This window comes from Oncorhynchus keta, chromosome 2, assembly GCF_023373465.1.
Source record: "Oncorhynchus keta strain PuntledgeMale-10-30-2019 chromosome 2, Oket_V2, whole genome shotgun sequence".
Taxonomy (NCBI): Eukaryota; Metazoa; Chordata; class Actinopteri; order Salmoniformes; family Salmonidae; genus Oncorhynchus; species Oncorhynchus keta.
The window spans coordinates 57,207,656-57,228,719 of record NC_068422.1 but is presented as its reverse complement, the minus strand read 5'-3'; the positions used below and the strand labels follow the sequence as shown (position 1 = coordinate 57,228,719).

Below are 21,064 nucleotides of genomic sequence, written 5' to 3'. Positions count from 1 at the left end.
CCCATTCAGCATCGTTCACACCCTCTTAAAGCCTTAGCCCCGCCCATCTCTTTAAGGATTCACTAGGCCATGTGTTAAACAGTGAATACGGTCATGTACTAAACAACCAAAGATTTCAAGACCAAAGGCTGGTTTATACTACGTCTATCGACATGTCTGTAGACAGTTTGTCCTTCATTATTACTTACAGGTTAAAGGCAAGCTAATTACAGAAAAAGAAATAAAAGCAGGGCATTCTACAAGAGAATTCTAGAATCATTTTAGAATCTCATTTGCCTAACATTGCATCCATATTTGACTTTGGTGCAGATCATGTAGTTCTTCACATTGCTGTCTCTGGTAAACACACACCATATCAAATGAAATCAAACGTTTATTTGTCACATGCACAGGATACAGAAGGTGTAAACGGTACTGTGAAATGGTTACTTGCATAGTGGAGTCTTTTGTTTAGACATGTAGCTAGCTATCTAAACAATGAACCATAATCCCAACTCATAACGTTACAACCCTTCATGAATCTACAGGTAGCTAAAGCTAAACAACTAGGTTCAATGTTTGCTATCTATGTAATATTAGGCTATAACTAGCAATGCAAATGGCTCTGAGATACAAATAGTATTACTACACAGATCATACACGTAACGTTAGCCAGCCAGCTAGCAGGCCAGCCAGACAGCTAACCTTAGCTAGCTAACAGTACACTGTATCTTGCAATGAAAACAACTTTCTGACAAAATTATAAACGGATAATATCTGAAAATGTAGCTAGCTAGGCTATCTTACCCGTATACATGGATGAACGCTTCTCCCTCTCTGTCAAGGATGCCATGGTGGCCCTTAGTTTGAAGATGTAATCCGGAGACAGATGTTTTATACAACAGCGTTCTGTGTTCTCTTTTCGACTACCTCCGCATTTGCAATCAAACGCCTGCATTTTCTCAATTTCCCAAGCTATCATACTCTGCTTTCACCGAGCATTCCACTGATTTCGAAACTCTGTCCTTCAGAAAGTGGAGAGCTATCTATCAAAAGAATCTGCATTAGAACGGATTACCTACACATACTGAGTAGCCTATTATAGACAGAAGCTTACTACATGGCAGACCAATTCAAACTCATCTCTTGGCATGTCCAGCCCATCCATTATCTCAGCCAATAATGACTAGCAGGAACGTTCCTGACTTTTTCCGTGGCTAAACCAACTAGGCATGTAATTTAACAATTTTGTTCATATTTACAGATTGCATACAAGTTTGTTATTAAGGCTCATGAAAGTTCACATGTTCCATATGGCATTTCTGCCAAAAATAAATAAATATATATTTACATTATTTTGTTACGTTCTCATCGCTCTCCTGTGAAGTAGTGATGTGCGACATATGCCTAGTTTCCTAAAATGAGTCACGATTTTGAATAAGATAAAAACAAGAATTACAAGGGGCAGTTTGGTAAAACTAATCCCAATTGTCCACTCAAAAAACAAACACACTTGTGCAATAATTACATAACTGACGTTCTATAGTAATACAAGTCCCGTGTAAATGGGGTTTTAGTTGCAACACAATGTACTTTTTTTTTATACCAACCTAGTGGTAAGGTTTGAGGACTTAAATGACACGCACACTCCAGAAAAATGTATTAGGTCATATTGGACTCTTTAGACAAGAGCTCTGTTAAAGCTCAAATTCTGTTGGAGATGCTGTATAAAAAAAACAGAAACAATATGACTTAAACAGTATCAACAGGAGAAAGCATTTAAAATTCCTGCCTGTCCCACACAAGATGTGTGTCTGCGCTCGCCATTTAGAGGGCCAATCAGGCGGGCTTGTAGCTTCCCTGCTGAAGCACAGGGGTGTAAAATGAACACAGGTTCTCTTCATTTCCCAGGGTGCACCTGGAGAAGCTGCGAGCCATTCCATGCCTTTAGGCAGTTCTACTACTGAGGAGATTGAGACTACAAAGGTTGTCCCACAGCTGGCTAACTCACGCACACACACACACACACACACACACACACACACACACACACACACACACACACACACACACACACACACACGCACACACGCACGCACGCACGCACGCACGCACGCACACGCACACACACAAACACACACAAGAGATTAAGAAAATAATCAGGTGAATCTAGTATTTAGCTCTTAGCATTGGGTCACATCTTGGTTGTTTTGACAACAACATTGATAGACACAAGCTGAGGTTCAGCTAAAGTTTTTGAAACTGGGTTGTGGGAATGGCATAGATGCGTTAATGTTGACAAAAATGTTGCGCTGTTTATTGCCAGACATGAAAAGGGTTGTGTTTGGATGTGTTTCATCCCCTCCCTACATGGCTATTAACTTATAATGGGCATGGTACAGGTATTCCAGACTTGTTACACCCTCACTAATATTCAAATTAGTGTTAGCCGGCTTATGTATTGATCTCATTCCTGGTCTAGAGTCTTCTGGCCCACTAACCTCTCCCAGGGTAACTTAGTTGTTGCGGGATGTGGTTTTAATGTGGTGAGTTACACTACCCTTCCATTACACAGATCAATACTGTAGCTCTCGGGGAATATCAGACAGCTGAGAGTCACACACACGCTTGCATGCATGCACGTGCGCACACACTCACACACAGTACACACACACAGTCTTAAAATAGCATCGGGAGTGGATACGATCGTATCACATAAATAATTTAGTCACACAGACACAATCAAGATCCCGCAGGAACACATTGCTGTTGTGGGAACTCCTTTCATCTTCTTCAAAAAGGCACAGAAACACACACTGTCAAAACCTGGAGAAATAATAAACCGTTAGGATGGCTGTCATATTGCGAGAGATTAAATGGGTTACATTTGTGAAAACACCATAGATGAAAAACACAGAATGTCAACCCAGCCCCTTTAATAATAAATGGTACTTGCCTTTTTTCCATACAGCAACACCGCACTCCCACTTAGAAAGGTTACGCAGGGCAACGGTCATCTGGCAACGGTCGGCGTATTGTGCCCGCATGCATAATGCCGATGATAATGATGCACGCAGAGGGAGAAGCCTTCTGAGCATGTGCATCAGAGAGACACTCGGTCACCGGCAGAGAGCGCGGGAATCAAACCTTATCGGTCAGGTCTGAAACCCTGGGCTCAGAGGAAGGAAATAAAGGTTGGAGTAGACCGATGTTATTTCACATCATTCCAAACCTTGTTTGTTGTGTATCACTACACCTTTTATTCAGAGGAGGTTGTGGGCACCTTAATTGGGGAGAACGGGCTTGTGTTAATGCTGGTGCGGAATGAGTGGAATAGTACCAAATACATCAAATGGTTCCCAGGTGTTTGATGCCATTCCATTTGCTCCGTTCTGGCCATTATTATGGGCCATTCTCCCCTCAGCAGCCACCTGTGCTTTTATTATAGATCATTTAATTTTTGTCTGATAGTTCATTAACTTAATCTCATTACAGAAGCTATGGCCTTTGCTTTGGTACCTGATATGATGCATTTTAATGAATAAATATACATCTGTAAGAGTTATAAAGCATTGATTCATATCCATTATATTAACGGCATACTGATGTGTAGTGTAAATGCAACTACAATGATTCACCCTCATCACCCTTCTCATGATGTTCCTTTCTCAAGAATATTCGAAATCATCCTGTGTGTGTGTGTGTGTGTGTGCGTGTGTGTGCGTGTGTGTGCGTGTGTGTGCGTGTGTGTGTGTGTGTGTGTGTGTGTGTGTGTGTGTGTGTGTGTGTGTGTGTGTGTGTGTGTGTGTGTGTGTGTGTGTGTGTGTGTGTGTGTGTGTGTGTGTGTGTACTCATCCTTTGATAGTTCCGTGCTCAGCAGCATGATTCATCAGAATCCAGATTCTTCTAGCTGGAGTTGTGCGTCATCACTACAAGCACACTCATTCAGACACAGAAAAATTCACCATAAATACACAAACAAATACACCACGATGCATACTCACTAAACATTAAAACACACATCATTTCTCTCCCTTAGGCACACAAACACACACAGTCAAACACACAATGATGCACTCACACACTCTGGAAAGCAGGTAGCGTTTAATGAGCCTTACTTTGAAGTCTCCCTGTTCCCACTTTCATCAAGGGAATACACACAAACACACACCATAAGATAAGAGGCTGTGCTTCTAATCTTCCACAAATGTACAGCCCCCCCATTATGGGTTTAACAAGTAACCTGCCTGCATTCAACATAGAAGCCCATCTTACACCACACACTCATATATTCACACTCTCTCTCTCTCTCTCTCTCTTTAAAAGAATACCTTTAATGAAATCTCTGGATCTCACTGTCTCTCTCTCTCCCCGATCACTCACTCACTCACTCACTCACTCACTCACTCACTCACTCACTCACTCACTCACTCACTCACTCACTCACTCACTCACTCACTCACTCACTCACTCACTCACTCACTCACACACACCACATACACACACAAACACACACTGCTCCCACACTTGTTATCCAAAGACAGTGCTGTAGTGTGTATGCTTTTCTGTACGCTCTCATGCCTGTGGTCCTGTAATAAGGGAGATAACACTAGTGTGAATAGACATTGTGTTTGGTTCTTCTTTGAACGGGCATGACCTTTCTTCGCTGCAGGACAACCAACTTCCTCATAATGATGACTTAAAGGCAAAGTTCAGGATTTTACAACTTAATGTTTAGATGGTTCCTCACTCTGAAAGTAGTCTATGGGCCAAGATAAACTGTTATAGTTTGGTTTTCTTTAACAGTTGAACGACTGTGCTTCAAGGGACCCCCCTTTCATGCTAATGAGCAGTCATTCTGACTGAAAGATCTAACAGTGTAATTAATCAATGTCATATATGCTATCCCAAAAAGAATAATTTGGTTGTGTTTGTGAATGTCCAAAAATGAGAGGAATTGCAAAAAAAATCGAATTAATGTAACATAAATACTGATGTAGTTTTTTTTCTTGAGATGTAGGGTCTACTCTCTCAGTGATGACATGTTGTGCTGATAATTGGCCTGTAGCATTGTCACCAGCTTGTTCCATCCAAACGGTGCCGTCCCTTCCTCTCTCCTCTCTCACTGTTTCATTTGGTGGTGGTGCGGGCACTGGCTCAGTACGCACCGTTATGGCTTTTTTTGTGCTTAAGCCTCAGAAGTGTAGGTTTTAGGCTGAGGCACAGAATCAGAAAAATCATCATCAGAGATGTCATGATTCATTTCTTCCCCACCATCTGAGTCGGTTTCATTCAGATTTTCTTTACAAGGTGCAGCATGGGCACCCATCCGTCTTGGTCTTTTTGCTATTGTAAATTATGCATGCTCTCGCTGTGTACTCCAAATAGGCCAGATTAGACTGATAAGACTGCTTGAATTCTGTGGACTGATACAGGGTACCTACCATTTTGAGATGATAATTTTTGTCATCTTTTTTTTATTTCACCATTATGTAACCAGGTAGGCCAGTTGAGAACAAGTTCCCATTTACAACTGCGACCTGGCCAAGATAAAACAAAGCAGCGCGACACAAACAACAACACAGAGTTACAGATGGAATAAACAAACGTACAGTCAATAACACAATAGAAAAAAAAGAGTATATATACAGTGTGTGCAAATGGCGTGAGGAGGTAAGGCAATAAATATGCCATAGTAGCGAAGTAATTACAATTTAGCAAATTCACACTGGAGTGATAGATGTGCAGATGATGATGTGCAAGTAGAAATACTGGTGTGCAAAAGAGCAAAAATGTCCATAAAAACAATATGATGATGTAGGAAGATTGGATGGGCTATGTACAGCTGCAGCGATCGATAAGCTGCTCAGATAGCGGATGCTTAAAGTTAGTGAGGGAGATATAAGTCTCCAACTTCAGCGATGGAGCGCGTGCTACGGGTGGGTGTTGTTATGGTGACCAGTGAGCTGAGATAAGGCGGAGCTTTACCTAGCAAAGCCTTATAGATGACCTGGAGCCAGTGGGTCTGGCGACGAATATGTAGCGAGGGCCAGCCGACGAGAGCATACATGTCGCAGTGGTGGTGTAACGGTTTTGACTTGAGGTTATTATTTATAGGGGTGCCAGGTAGGTTGTGCCTACCAGAGAAAACATTGGTTTCTCCTTTTAGTTTGGGTGGGAATGAGTCCCATCTGGTCCGTCAAGTCTACACCAATACAAAGGACTTATGTAAAAGTCAGGATGGAAATAAACTTTTCATAAACCCTTAAAACATTGGAAAGAACTTCAAAAACAACTATATTCTGTTGCGTGGGTTGTATTAGCAACAACAATGATTACACACACACATATAATAATATCACAATGAGTTCTGGTTCCTCCAGAAATGTCCTGTACCTCGGGCCTAAAAAGAGTCCTGCCCGGTAAAGGAGTTCAGTGAACTCAGGTGACTTTTGTCACGCGATGTTTGTCCGTTCATTCCGTGTAGCGTAAACCCAGTATTAAACATACAATCAATATAACAATTACTTTACCACAGAACCTTAAAGCGGATCAACTCTTAATTAAGTCCTCAACTACCACTAACTACACAAATCACAGTATACATCACATCCAAACAAATGAAATACCGTATACAAAAATGTGGTAGTCAGTCGGTCAGTCAGACAATCCAATCCGCCAATAGATCTCCAGCGGAGAAAGGCCACGAAGAACGGAGAGGTGTAGTCCAGGGACGCGAAGAGTGGATCCGATCCTGGGTAAACTCTCTTAGGCTACAAAACACACGTTTAACGGCAACAAAACAAACGGAATAGAGAAGCTTCGGAACTGAGGGTTGAACACATCCTCATGCACGTCTCCATCACAACCCCCCTTTCGTCCAGCTGATGCTGGCTATTTAATTGGGAATTAAAGGGAAAGCGCCCTATTGGAAGGAGCTGCACTGAGACGGTTCAGAAAAATTCAGGGCCGTCACAGTGGGTAGTATATATGGGGCTTTGGTGACAAAACGGATGGCACTGTGATAGACTGCATCCAGTTTGCTGAGTAGAGTTGGAGGCTATTTTGTATATGACATCGCCAAAGTCGATTTTACGAGGGTATGTTTGGCAGCGTGAGTGAAGGAGGCTTTGTTGCGAAATAGGAAGCCGATTCTAGATTTCATTCTGGATTGGAGATGTTTAATATGTTTACAGTGTAGCCAGACACCTAGGTATTTGTCGTTGTCCAAATATTCTAAGTCATAACTGCCCAGAGTAGTGATAATAGTTGGGCGGGCGAGTGCGGGCAGCGATTGGTTGAAAAACATGCATTTAGTTTTACTAGTGTTTACTAGTTGGAGGCCATGGAAGGAGTGTTGCATGGCATTGAATCTCGTTTGGAGGTTTGTTAACACAGTGTCCAAAGAAGGGCCAGATGTATACAGAATAGTGTCGTCTGCGTAGAGGGGGGGATCAGGGATTTTTTTCCCCCACCTTTATTTAACCAGGTAGGCTAGTTGAGAACAAGTTCTCATTTACAACTGCGACCTGGCCAAGATAAAGCATAGCAGTGTGAACAGACAACACAGAGTTACACATGGAGTAAACAATTAACAAGTCAATAACACAGTAGAAAAAAAGAGAGTCTATATACATTGTGTGCAAATGGCATGAGGAGGTAGGCGAATAATTACAATTTTGCAGATTAACACTGAAGTGATAAATTATCAGATGGTCATGTACAGGTAGAGATACTGGTGTGCAAAAGAGCAGAAAAGTAAATAAATATAAACAGTATGGGGATGAGGTAGGTAGATTGGGTGGGCTATTTACAGATGGACTATGTACAGCTGCAGCGATCGGTTAGCTGCTCAGATAGCAGATGTTTGAAGTTGGTGAGGGAGATAAAAGTCTCCAACTTCAGCGATTTTTGCAATTCGTTCCAGTCACAGGCAGCAGAGAACTGGAACGAAAGGCGGCCAAATGAGGTGTTGGCTTTAGGGATGATCAGTGAGATACACCTGCTGGAGCGCGTGCTACAGGTGGGTGTTGCCATCGTGACCAGTGTACTGAGATAAGGCGGAGCTTTACCTAGCATGGACTTGTAGATGACCTGGAGCCAGTGGGTCTGGCGACAAATATGTAGCGAGAGCCAGTCGACTAGAGCATACAGGTCGCAGTGGTGGGTGGTATAAGGAGCTTTAGTAACAAAACGGACAGCACTGTGATAGACTGCATCCAGTTTGCTGAGTAGAGTATTGGAAGCTATTTTGTAGATGACATCGCCGAAGTCGAGGATCGGTAGGATAGTCAGTTTTACTAGGGTAAGTTTGGCGGCGTGAGTGAAGGAGGCTTTGTTGCGGAATAGAAAGCCAACTCTAGATTTGATTTTAGATTGGAGATGTTTGATATGAGTCTGGAAGGAGAGTTTACAGTCTAGCCAGACACCTAGGTACTTTTGATGTCCACATATTCTAGGTTGGAACCATCCAGGGTGGTGATGCTAGTCGGGCGTGCGGGTGCAGGCAGCGAACGGTTGAAAAGCATGCATTTGGTTTTACTAGCGTTTAAGAGCAGTTGGAAGCCACGGAAGGAGTGTTGTATGGCGTTGAAGCTCGTTTGGAGGTTAGATAGCACAGTGTCCAAGGAAGGGCCGGAAGTATACAGAATGGTGTCGTCTGCGTAGAGGTGGATCCGGGAATCGCCCGCAGCAAGAGCAACATCATTGATATATACAGAGAAAAGAGTCGGCCCGAGAATTGAACCCTGTGGCACCCCCATAGAGACTGCCAGGGGACCGGACAACATGCCCTCCGATTTGACACACTGCACTCTGTCTGCAAAGTAGTTGGTGAACCAGGCAAGGTAGTCATTAGAAAAACCGAGGCTACTGAGTCTGCCGATAAGAATATGGTGATTGACAGAGTCACCCGCAGCAAGAGCGACATCGTTGATATATGCAGAGAAAAGAGTCGGCCCGAGAATTGAACCCTGTGGTACCCCCATAGAAACTGCCAGAGGTCCGGACAACAGGCCCTCCGATATGACACACTGAACTCTGTCTGAGAAGTAGTTGGTGAAGCAGGCGAGGCAGTCGTTTGAGAAACCAAGGCTGTTGAGTCTGCCTATAAGAATATGGTGATTGACAGAGTCAAAAGCCTTGGCCTGGTCGATAAAGAGGGCTGCACAGTACTGTCTTTTGTTGTTGGCGGTTATGATGCCTTTTATGATACCGTTTAGTACCCTGGGCGTGGCTGATGTGCACCCGTGACTAGCTCGGAAACCAGATTGCACAGAGGAGAAGAAATGGTCAGTGATCTGTTTGTTAACTTGGCTTTTGAAGACTTTAGAAAGGCAGGGCAGGATGGATATAGATAGGTCTGTAACAGTTTGGGTCTAGAGTGTCACCCCCTTTGAGGAGGGGGATGACCGCGGCAGCGTTCCAATCTTTAGGGATCTCGGACAATACAAAATAGAGTTTGAACAGACTGGTAATAGGGGTTGCAACAATGGCGGCGGATCATTTTAGAAAGAGAGCGTCCAGATTGTCTTGCCCAGCTGATTTGTACGGTTCCAGGTTTTGCAGCTCTTTTAGAACATCTGCTATCTGGATTTGGGTGAAGGAGAAGCTGAGGAGGCTTGGGCAAGTAGCTGCGGAGGGTGCGGAGCTGTTGGCCGGATTTGGGGTAGCCAGGACGAAAGCATGGCCAGCCATAGAGAAATTCTTCTTGAAATTCTCGATTATCGAGAAACACTGTCAAAATACCAGCAACAGTGTGTGAAAACCTTGTGAAGACTTACAGAAAACGTTTGACCTCTGTCATTGCCAACAAAGGGTATATAACAAAGTATTGAGATAAACTTTTGTTATTGACCAAATACTTATTTTCCACCATAATTTGCAAATAAATTCATTAAAAATCCTACAATGTGATTTTCTGGATTTTTTTTCTCATTTTGTCTGTCATAGTTGTAGTGTGCCTATGATGAAAATTACAGGCCTCTCTCATCTTTTTAAGTGGGAGAACTTGCACAATTGGTGGCAAACTAAATACTTTTTTGCCCCACTGTATCTGTTCTTAGTTCTACATTTTTTGAAAGGGGCATGCTTATTTAAGATGGTGAGGAAATTACTTTTAAAGAACGAACAGGCACCCTCTATTGACAGGATGAGGGCAATATCCTTCCAGGATACCCGGGCCAGGTCGATTAGAAAGGCCTGCTTGCAGAAGTGTTTTAGGGAGCGTTTGACATTGATAAGGGGTGGTTGTTTGACTGCGGGCCCATAGCGGATGCAGACAATGAGGCAGTGATCGCTATCAGAATGAAAACACCTCCATTAATTTACGAACAGATAGTCAATTTGTGCCACAGTTTAGACTACTGATTGATCAGCGATATTTTGGAGATTATTTTGTTGTCAAATAACTGAAAGTGAGCGGTTGTAATCTGAATAAATGGAAAATTGCCATTCTTGAACATGGGGTGAGACAATAAGCCCTTTTAATTTTGTCTGGCTTGCCATACCAAAAAAAATTGGCATATTTTTTGCTCACATAATTTAAACAGGACGCTAGGTGTAGGCAAAACCATAAGCAAATAGGTAAACTGTGATATAACTAAAGAGTTAATCAGGGTGATTTTTCCACAAATAGACAGGTATTTTCCTTTCCATGGTAGCAAGATCTTAACTATTTTTGCTAACTTTCTATAAAAATGTATTGGAGTGAGATAATTTCAGACCATTTTATTGGTAAACTACATGGTCATGTAAAAGTTGTATTTTGTAGTGATCCAATACGTAATATATAGGTTGGAGTCATTAAAACTTGTTTTTCAACCACTCCACAATTTTCTTGTTAACAAACTATAGTTTTGGCAAGTCGGTTAGGACATCTACTTTGTGCATGACACAAATAATTTTTCCAACAATTGTTTACAGACAGATTATTTAACTTATAATTCACTGTATCACAATTCCAGTGGGTCAGAAGTTTTTATACACTAAGTTGACTGTGCCTTTTAAACAGCTTGGAAAATTCCAGAAAATGATGTCATGGCTTTAAGAAGCTTCTGTAAGGCTAATTGACAACATTTGAGACAATTGCAGGTGTACCTGTGGATGTATTTCAAGGCCTACCTTCAAACTCAGTACCTATTTGCTTGACATCATGGGAAAATCAAAAGATATCAGCCGACCTCAGAAAACAAATTGTAGACCTCCACAAGTCCGGTTCATCCTTGGGAGCAATTTCCAAATGCCTGAAGGTACATGTCACGACTTCCGCCAAAGTCGGCTCCTCACCTTGTTCGGCCGGCGTTCGGCGGTCGACTTCACCGGCTTTCTAGCCATCGCCTCTCCATTTTTCATTGGTCCATTTGTTTTGTCTTGTTCCCTGCACACCTGGTTTTCATTCCCCAATCACACTGCATGTATTTATTCCTCTGTTCCCCCTCATGTCTTTGTGTGAAATTGTTTGTGTTATGTGTTCATTGTTGACGCGCGAGACTGGTTTGCTTTTTCCGTGTTGTTCACGAATATGTTTTTTGTTAAACATCAATTATTGTTACTGTTTTGCGCGTTTTGCACTTTTGCCTATGGGCTGGAGGTTTTGACGCAGTTGTGTCCGTCTGTTGGTTTCTTCTGCCTCAATAAAGTGTACTCCTGTTCACAACTCTCTGCTCTCCTGCACCTGACTTCACTACCAGTATGCACACACCTGACAGTACCATGTTCATCTGTACAAACAATAGTACGCAAGTATAAACACCATGGGAACACGCAGCCGTCATACCGCTCAGGAAGGAGACGCGCTCTGTCTCCTAGAGATGAACGTACTTTGGTGTGAAAAGTGCAAATCAATCCCAGAACAACAACAAAGGACCTTGTGAAGATGCTGGAGGAAACAGGTACAAAAGTATCTATATCCACAGTGAAACGAGTCCTATATCAACATAACCTGAAAGGCCACTCAGCAAGGAAGAAGCCACTGCTCCAAAACCGCCATAAAAACGCCAGACTACGGTTTGCAACTGCACATGGGGACAAAGATCATACTTTTTGGAGAAATGTCCTCTGGTCTGATGAAACAAAAATAGAACTGTTTGGCCATAATGACCATCGTTATGTTTGGAGGAAAAAAGGGGTATGCTTGCAAGCCGTAGAACACCATCCCAACCGTGAAGCACAGTGGTGGCAGCATCATGTTGTGGGGGTGCTTTGCTGCAGGAGGGATTGGTGCACGTCACAAAATAGATGGCATCATGAGGAGGAAAATTATGTGGATATATTGAAGCAACATCTCAAGACATCAGTCAGGAAGTTAAAGCTTGGTCGCAAATGGGTCTTCCAAATGCACAGTGACCCCAAGCATACTTCCAAAGTTGTGGCGAAATGGCTTAAGGACAGCAAAGTTAAGGTATTGGACTGACCATCACAAAGCCCTGACCTCAATCCTATAGAACATTTGTGGGCAGAACTGAAAAAGCATGTGTGAGCAAGGATGCCGACAAACCTGACTCAGTTACACCTGCTCTGTCAGGAGGAATGGACCACAATTCACCCACCTTATTGTGGGAAGCGTGTGGAATGCTACCTGAAACATTTGACTGAAGTTAAACAATTTAAAGGCAATACTATCAAATATTAATTGAGTGTATGTAAACCTCTGATACACTGGGAATGTGATGAAAGAAATAAAACCTGAAATAAATCTTTCTCTCTACTATTATTCTGACATGTCACATTCTTAAAATAAAGTTGTGATCCTAACTGACCTAAGAACTCGAAATTTTTACTAGGATTAAATGTCAGCAATTGTGAAAATCTGAGTTTAAATGTATTTGGCTAAGGTGCATGTAAACTTCCAACTTCAACTTGTGTAAGTAAAATCAAATCAAGCTTTCAACACACATCTGATTATTCATTATGAATCGTATTTATTTCTGGTCTGTGAGAATATCTAAGGGGCTTTCATATAATTATAATGCAGGGTTAATAATAATAATAATCGTTAGCTCTCGGAACTCATTTAGAGGCGGCTTCTATCTTCAATATGCTTTAAATGGTTTATTATCCAAATGTTTAAAGTGTGTGTGGGCGACGGAGAGAATGCATTTGACTGTTTTTAATATTAGGGCTGTCAAGAGGAACAGAAAATTGTGTGTCAATTCATAAACCATGTGCCATGGAATCGGTACATCGAAAATCTCTTCCCAAATATTTTGCAATCTATATGGCACAGCTGTGAATTTTACGAACAGTCAATTTGTGCCACAGTTTAGACTACAGATAAAAAAAACTCCCCCTTGTGATAGTGTGGTGCAATGACAGAATGCCACCATCTACCACTAACGGCCATGGCATAAGCTCAAAACTTCTAAAGGAAGAACCACTGTATATACCTTTCAGAATATTTCCCCTAATGTTATTAGCCTACCTCCAGTAAGTTCTGTCCTTATCTTCTTAATTCTAATGACATTCTTGAATAATATATGACTAGAATTGTATGCAAAAGGCTTTCACTTCTCAACACGAAGATTGAATGGTTATGGGGGTCTGAATAAATATCTGCTATAGCCTACCGCCATCGCCTTTTTGCTCCTCTTTCAAACTACCCATGAGTTCTATTGGCTGCTGTATTTAACATTCAGCAAAAAAATAGGTTACGCCCATTTTTTAATAGTCTATTAGAATAAGAAATGCAACAAAAAAAAGAATGTCCAGTAAGCAATTCTAGTCTAGTTTTTCCTGCATGGGACTCCCAAGAGCTAAGAACATTTAAGGAGGGGCCAGCGGAGCACAGGTGCTTGCGTATTGCGCAAGATACAGAGGCTACAGATTAGAAGCATATAATGCATAACCCATCAATAATTAGCTAAATATAAGGCTAATACAGCATAGAATGTATTAACTGAAAGGAGGTAGGGTAGGACATTTATAGATAGGGCTATATATCAATCTAGAACAGGATTATCTATTTTGGATGCAATTTGAATGGAGTTGATGGAGAGAGAGAAGGACTGCGAGAGTGCAATGCTATTCGAGTGATAGGCTGTTTTAAAACTCTGCAGCTACAATTTTAAAAATGCATCATCTTTACCATTAAAACACAAGGTGAACCCCGAAAGCCAGATGGAGATGATGAAATTAGACACGCAATCTGTCTTTATATTACTGTAGCATATGCTATGCTACATCAAATGTAGGCCTACCAGATGAAATGAATACTCTAAGTCTGCATGCATTGTGAACTACGCTCCATACCGAGATGGGCTGTCTGTCCCCACCTTGAGTGTTGATTCATCATGCAGAAACCAGATTTAGACATCACATATAGCCTAATTTAACAGTTCCATTTCACACCATGCTGTTCATATGAATAAGTTATTATAAATGTACCAGTACTCACAGTTATCCCAGGAAAAGGGAGTGGCTTTATTGGTCACTATAAACGTGTTTAGCAGATGTTATTGAGGGTGTAGCGAAATGCTTTTGTTTCTAGCTCCAACAGTGCAGTAATATCTAACAAATAATATCTAACAATTTCACAACAATACACACAAATCCAAAGTGAAGGAAAGGAATTAAGAATATGTAAATATTTGGATGAGCAATGTCGGAGCGGCATAGACTAAGATACAGCAGAATATAATACAATATATACATATGAGATGAAGTGGCTTAGAAGTGTGGTTAAAGTTAGTGTTATGGTTAGGTTAAAATCAGATTTTATGACATTGTGGATGTGCCAGCTAGTGACCATAGCTAGTAACCGGGTTCCCGCCATACAACGCTAGTTAAGATGTGGTTGGAAAAACTCAAACTGGTACCCAGGGTTGGGTAGATTCGTTTCTAAATGTAATCAGTTACTAGTTACCTGTCCAAAAATGTAGTCAGTAACATAACTTTTGATTTACCAAAGCTCAGTAACGTAATCAATTTACTTCCAGTTACTTTTATACCTCTTCCCCCTAAGAGGCGCAGGTTCGCGTTTTTCATCTTGAATCTTGTTCTGGAGTGTGGTCACTAGCTGGCACATCCACGAATGTCATAAAATCTCATTTTTTAACCTTAATCCTAACCTTAACCACACTTCTAAGCCTAATGCCTAACGCTAAACTTAAAATGAAGCCAAAAAAAAGAAAACATTTTTGTTTTCATTAATTGTTACAATATAGCCCATTTTTCCACCATCTAGTGGAAATCGCTCAGTTCTGCCACAAGGACAAGACTCACCCCAATAAATGTCAACCTGCTTAAGAGGCATCAGAAGAAGACAATAATGAACATTACCAATTGAAGTACATCTGTTGAGGGATAAATCAATGTTAGAGTTTACATAGCTGGCCATAAATGGTGTTGCATTTCATCTTATGGGTTGGTTATGTTCTAACCCATTGTTTTCTACTACAGATAATAATACGATTAGGTTATATCTTTACATAAAGAAACAGAGTCTGTTAAATGTTCAGTCATTCCAATAATAAGACCCCTTGATATTCAAGGAAATGTGGAAATATAGATTAGCCAAATTGTTTTACCTGAGCATAACCCCACAACGGAGGACTTATTAGCCTATTCTGTTGTTCATGATTTTGTTGTCATTAAGCACTGATTGGACTCATTTCTTCGAGTTGAAAAATAAATGCTGCTCTCGGAATGGCATGCTACCGAGTACTACCGAAAGTGCTATTGTATTTGCATGTGAAAAATGTATGTCATATGCTGCATTTGCTACAGGCCTATATATTGTTTATGTAACGGATGTGAAACGGCTAGCTTAGTTAGCGGTGTGCGCGAAATAGCGTTTCAATCGGTTACTTGCTCTGAGACCTTGAAGTAGTAGTTCCCCTTGCTCTGCAAGGGCCGTGGCTTTTGTGGAGCGATGGGTAACGATGCTTCGTGGGTGACTGTTGTTGATGTGTGCAGAAGGTCCCTGGTTCGCGCCCGGGTATGGGCGAGGGGACGGTTTAAAAAATTATACTGTTACATTGATGCTGTTGACCCGGATTACTGGTTGCTGCGGAAAAAGGAGGAAGGTCAAAAGGGGGGTGAGTGTAACGGATGTGAAACGGCTAGCTTAGTTAGCGGTGTGCGCTAAATAGCGTTTCAATTGGTTACGTCACTTACTCTGAGACCTTGAAGTAGTAGTTCCCCTTGCTCGGCTTTTGTGGAGCGATGGGTAACGATGCTTCGAGGGTGACTGTTGTCGTTGTGTGCAGAAGGTCCCTGGTTCGCGCCTGGGTATGGGCGAGGGGACGGTTTAAAATTATACTGTTACATTTACATTTTTGTTGGTGTCACTATAATATCGCAATAATTTGCAGGTGTTACGTCTATCAAAGGCGTGCGAGTTAGAGCATGTGTCCATTCCCACTGGGCAAAAACTGGTTGAATCAGCATTATTTACATGTCATTCCAACCAAACAATTCAACGTGATGATATTGAATCAACATGGGAAACTGACTGAATTTGCAAAAAGGCAAGAACGTAAGGGGATTTAGTCCTTTTTTCACCCGACTTTTAACCTAAATGCAATGGCATGGTGAATTATTTGGTTGGTTTGACATTGAATTCACGTTAGTTGACAACTTAACCAAATATAAATGAAAACTAGAAGTTGAACTGACGTCAGTGGATTAGGCCTATAAAAAAAAATATTCAGCATTAATTAGATTGAGCAATAAAATCCCAATTTGTGGTCTTCTTAAATTTAACTGGTTTTCGACAGAATATAGCACAATACCACGGGGAGGTTAGAAGGGACGAACTCCCTCAAACTTGTTATAGGCAGGGATCCGCACTATGCAGCTGTTGCAAGAGGCGGCAGGTAGCCTTGTGGTTAGAGCGTTGGGCCAGTAACCGAAAGGTTGCTGGTTGAATCCCTGAGCTAACAAGGTAAAAACAAGCACAGTAGTGCACACCAAGCCAACACCTGCTAGCCCACAACAATTCCTATACAGGCTAGCCCACACCAATCCCATGTAAGTCCAACATGGGCTAGCCTACACCAGTCCAACACAGGCTAGCGCACATAAACCCAACACGGAATAGCCTACACCAACCCACCACAGGCTAGCCCACACCAAGCCCAATGTGGGTTAGCCCGCACCAAGCTCACACCAGCCTGACACGGGTTAGCCTAGAATAGCCAAACACAGGCTATCCCTTATCAGCCCTACACAAGCCAGCCCACACCAAGCCCAGTTAGAGGCAGGTGCTCATTCGAATGTTTGGGGGGCGTGGTTTGCACACAGTTCTTTTTGTGCAGCCGTTACTGTGAATGTCAATCCAGTTTTAGTATTGTGTGATCCCCATTTGTTAAAATGTTGAATAGTTCAACAGTTTCTTTTGTAAAAAAAATATATGTAAGGAACAACTTGGTTGTCTTTCTAATATAATGTATCAAATTCCCTAAATATCAATTTTTCTCACTCTCTCTCTCTCTCTGTCTGTTAGTATCACATGGGGTCTGTGCTCTGGCATTACAAGTGAACGTGGTGCCTGTGATTACTGTTGCCATGGTTTCACTCACACACATTCTGATCTGGAATGTCTGAATGGATTAGGTTTCCATGGTTACTGGACCAAATTCACACTGTCATATCTGTTTTGTGTTATACTGTTGTATGTGTGTGTTTGTGTGTGTGTGTGTGCATGTGTGTGTGCGTGTGTGTGTGCATGTGTGTGTGCGTGTGTGTGTGTGTGTGTGTGTGTGTGTGTGTGTGTGTGTGTGTGTGTGTGTGTGTGTGTGTGTGTGTGTGTGTGTGTGTGTGTGTGTTAGAGCACAGATATATAAATATGTGTATTGTAAGAGTGTGTGTTGTGTGTGTTGTTAGGTCAACCAGGAGAATGTGGTGAAGGTGGGCCACAGGCAGGTGGTCAACATGATCCGTCATGCAGGGAACAGCCTCATCATCAAAGTGGTAACGGTCAGCAGGAATATGGACCCTGAGGACACCGCACGCAAAAAAGGTACTACGCCACTTTATGCTATGCTAGAAAAAGGTACACACCACCTCAGTAGCAGCACAATGCTGCCCCAACAACCAATACTCATGCGAAAACGCTAAATGGATGTTGGGTGTTGAAATGTGCCAATAAAGGCCAAATTCCTAATGAATTATTCTGTCTCTGCCTCTCTCTCTCTCTATCTCTCTCCATCTCACTCTTTCTCTTAGCCCCCCCACCGCCAAAGAGAGCCCCCACAACCGCCCTGTCTATGCGCTCCAAGTCTATGACCTCTGAACTGGAAGAACTAGGTAAGGAGCAAGCTGATAGGCTCTCACAAAGGAGTTACTGAGACGAGCCTCTTTAACCACGCCCTCTTTTCGATCTTTCCCTTCTGTCCCTATTGGTTTGTTATTTATCTGCCATTAGTGGAAGTCAGTAAAGGTAAGGAGTGGAGCTGAACATACAGTATGTAGCATACTGGTGTGGGAAGGGCATCTAATATTCAACATATTCAACATGCTGATTCATTGACATTTTATTCATCTTTTGAACCTGAAGCTAAGCTGTAGTGTCAAGCCCATTGGTTCAAACCAAAACATCCTGTTAATTATGTTAACCATGTATTGTTTTAGATTGTCATATTTTTTGCTATTATTTATTACGGATTTCTCACAGTGATTTGCTGCGTCATTGCACGAGGAGCGGTCGTTTGTGAAAATACCTCCACAGATCATTTACTTTGCTTAACTACCATGGAAACGAGTATCTGGCTAGTTGTAAAGATGGCATTAGAGTTGCATTAGCGTCTTCGAGTTAGAAAGACAGACACGGTTGTGTGTGTGTGTGTGTGTGTGTGTGTGTGTGTGTGTGTGTGTGTGTGTGTGTGTGTGTGTGTGTGTGTGTGTGTGTGTGTGTGTGTGTGTGTGTGTGTGTGTGTGTGTGTGTGTGTGTGTGTGTGTGTGTGTGTGTGTGTGTGTGTGTGTGTGTGTGTATATCTGCATGTGTGTGGGTGTGTGTCTGCGTTTGTGAGTGTGTGTATGCAAGTGTGTATGGATGTATGTGTGGTGGGCTAAGATCTCATTTGAGGGCCCTTGTGTTGAATGGGAACACAGTGTGATGGTAATGTGTTCTGACAGAGGGAACAGTCAGCGCTTCTGAGACGGGTTGCTTTAGAAAACTGGTGAGAGGAGGATGAACTGGTGGGCAGCTAGGGACGCACGCTACGCTATAGCACCACCCTGCTAACTCAGCTAGGGGAAAGGGAAACAGAGAAAGAAGAGGAGGAGGAGAAGAGAGAGCTCAAATACAAGGAATTGGGAGAAAGTGAGAAACAGAGAGGGAAATGGGAGGGAACCAGGGAGAGAGAAAAGAGAGAGAGAGGAGACCGGGAGGAAAGACAGGGAGAGAGATAGAGAGAAACAGAGAGAGGGTCAATGGGGATGAAACTTGTGGTGTTAATTTTGGCCGCTATTTTAAGATGTAGTTTTAGTCTTAGTCACATTTTAGTCATACAACATTTTTTTGTTATGAAAAATATATTTTGCTGAATTTTAGATGGTACTGTTAGCAGTTGATGTTATTATTCAATAACACGAACCCCTAAGCAAATCAGGGGGAGAGGAATAGATTTATTTGAAAAGCACAAATCATAGATGTTCTGCTAGGAGGTAGATGATAGATGTTCATTCCCCCTGTCCACAGCTTTTCTCCACAGAGAAACAGGATGTCATTTATAACCCCCCACCCTAGCCTGGGTTGACTTCCATCATGTGCACTTTCAGATCATCTCGTCCAACTAGATCTACTATCCACTTGTATACCTTAGCTGGCAACATTGATATTGTGGCAGATTGCCATTCATAATTAACCATATAGACCATGGGTGAGCAAACCTTTTGCTCGAGGGCCACATTTTGAAATTCAACGGAGGGGGGGACCAATTGTTTGTTAAAATCAATTTGCGGGGGCCTCCCGAGTGGCGCAGCGGTCTAAGGCACTGCATCAAAGTGCTTGAGGTGTCACTACAGACCCGGGTTTGATCCCAGGCTGTGTCACAGCTGGCCGTGACTGGGAGACCCATGAGGCGGTGCACAATTGGCCCAGTGTCGGTTTTGGCAGGCTGAGATTTCCTTGTCCCATCACGCTCTAGCGACTCCTGTGGCTGGCCTGGCACATGGATACTGACACAGTCGCCAGGTGTATGGTGTTCCCTCCGACACATTGGTGCAGTTGCCTTCCAGGTTAAGCGAGCAGTGTATCAAGAAGCAGTGCGGCTTGGCAGGGTCGTCTTTTCGGAGGACGCGTGGCTCTTGACCTTCACCTCTCCCGAGTCCGTACGGGAGTTGCAGCGATGGTACAAGGCTGTAACTACCAATTGGATACCACGGAATTGGGGAGAAAAAAAGGGTAAAAAAAATGTATGTGTGTATATATATATATATTTTTTTTTTATTTTTTAATTTTTTAAAAATATATAAATTATATCTTGTGGGCCGGATTGAAGCGCCCGGCAGGCAGTACTTTGCCCCCCCTTGATATAGACCATAAATCCTTGGCTACAGGTTAATTAAACAATTTACATCTCAAATGTATTCCCCAGGGGGTAAATAACAGCAGTTTCCTTGAAGGGGCTAGAATTTGAGCATTTACAAAAATACCAGAAGTATTATTGTACTCCTAATATTCAACATATAGCATTAGTTTTTCCCTTTGGAAAAAAGCAACCATGACTCGCATTTGGGGAACGTGGCGTAAGAGCTGCAGCACAAGATGAATGAATAACAGTGCCCATGGGAAAAATAGAGCTTTTGATGTGATCAAAGCAAAAATAGCCTACATGAAAGTAAGAGAGAGAGTAAACATTGTTTCTAGTTGAGGGTAGTTACAAGTCAAGTGTCCTGGCTTCTCATCAGTTCATAAGATTGACTGGGAGAGCCAGGCAGATCAGCTCAATCGGACCTGCCAACTGAAAGATGTCAATTCTGTCAATGAGAGGATTGGATGAAATATTATAGATGCATGCATGCTTAGGATTGGACAAAACAGATAACAATTGACTTCATGTCAAATGAAATGTCCATTACTCTCGTGTGGAATTCTGGTTTCTTCACATTTTCATCGGCTAAAATGAAAAGTAACTTGTTGTAG

At 42.2% G+C, this 21,064-nt stretch overlaps 1 protein-coding gene across 3 annotated transcripts in view; it reads left to right on the top strand.

Annotated features, from left to right (window-relative positions):
• Positions 1-21,064, top strand: part of LOC118402907 (SH3 and multiple ankyrin repeat domains protein 2-like) — a 251,879-nt gene that overhangs the window by 201,168 nt on the left and 29,647 nt on the right. For all 3 annotated transcript variants that reach the window (XM_052478931.1, XM_052478928.1, XM_052478937.1), the window contains 2 exons: positions 17,803-17,938; positions 18,145-18,225. In XM_052478931.1, the coding sequence (XP_052334891.1) occupies positions 17,803-17,938; positions 18,145-18,225 (217 nt within the window). The remainder of the gene's footprint in view (positions 1-17,802; positions 17,939-18,144; positions 18,226-21,064) is intronic.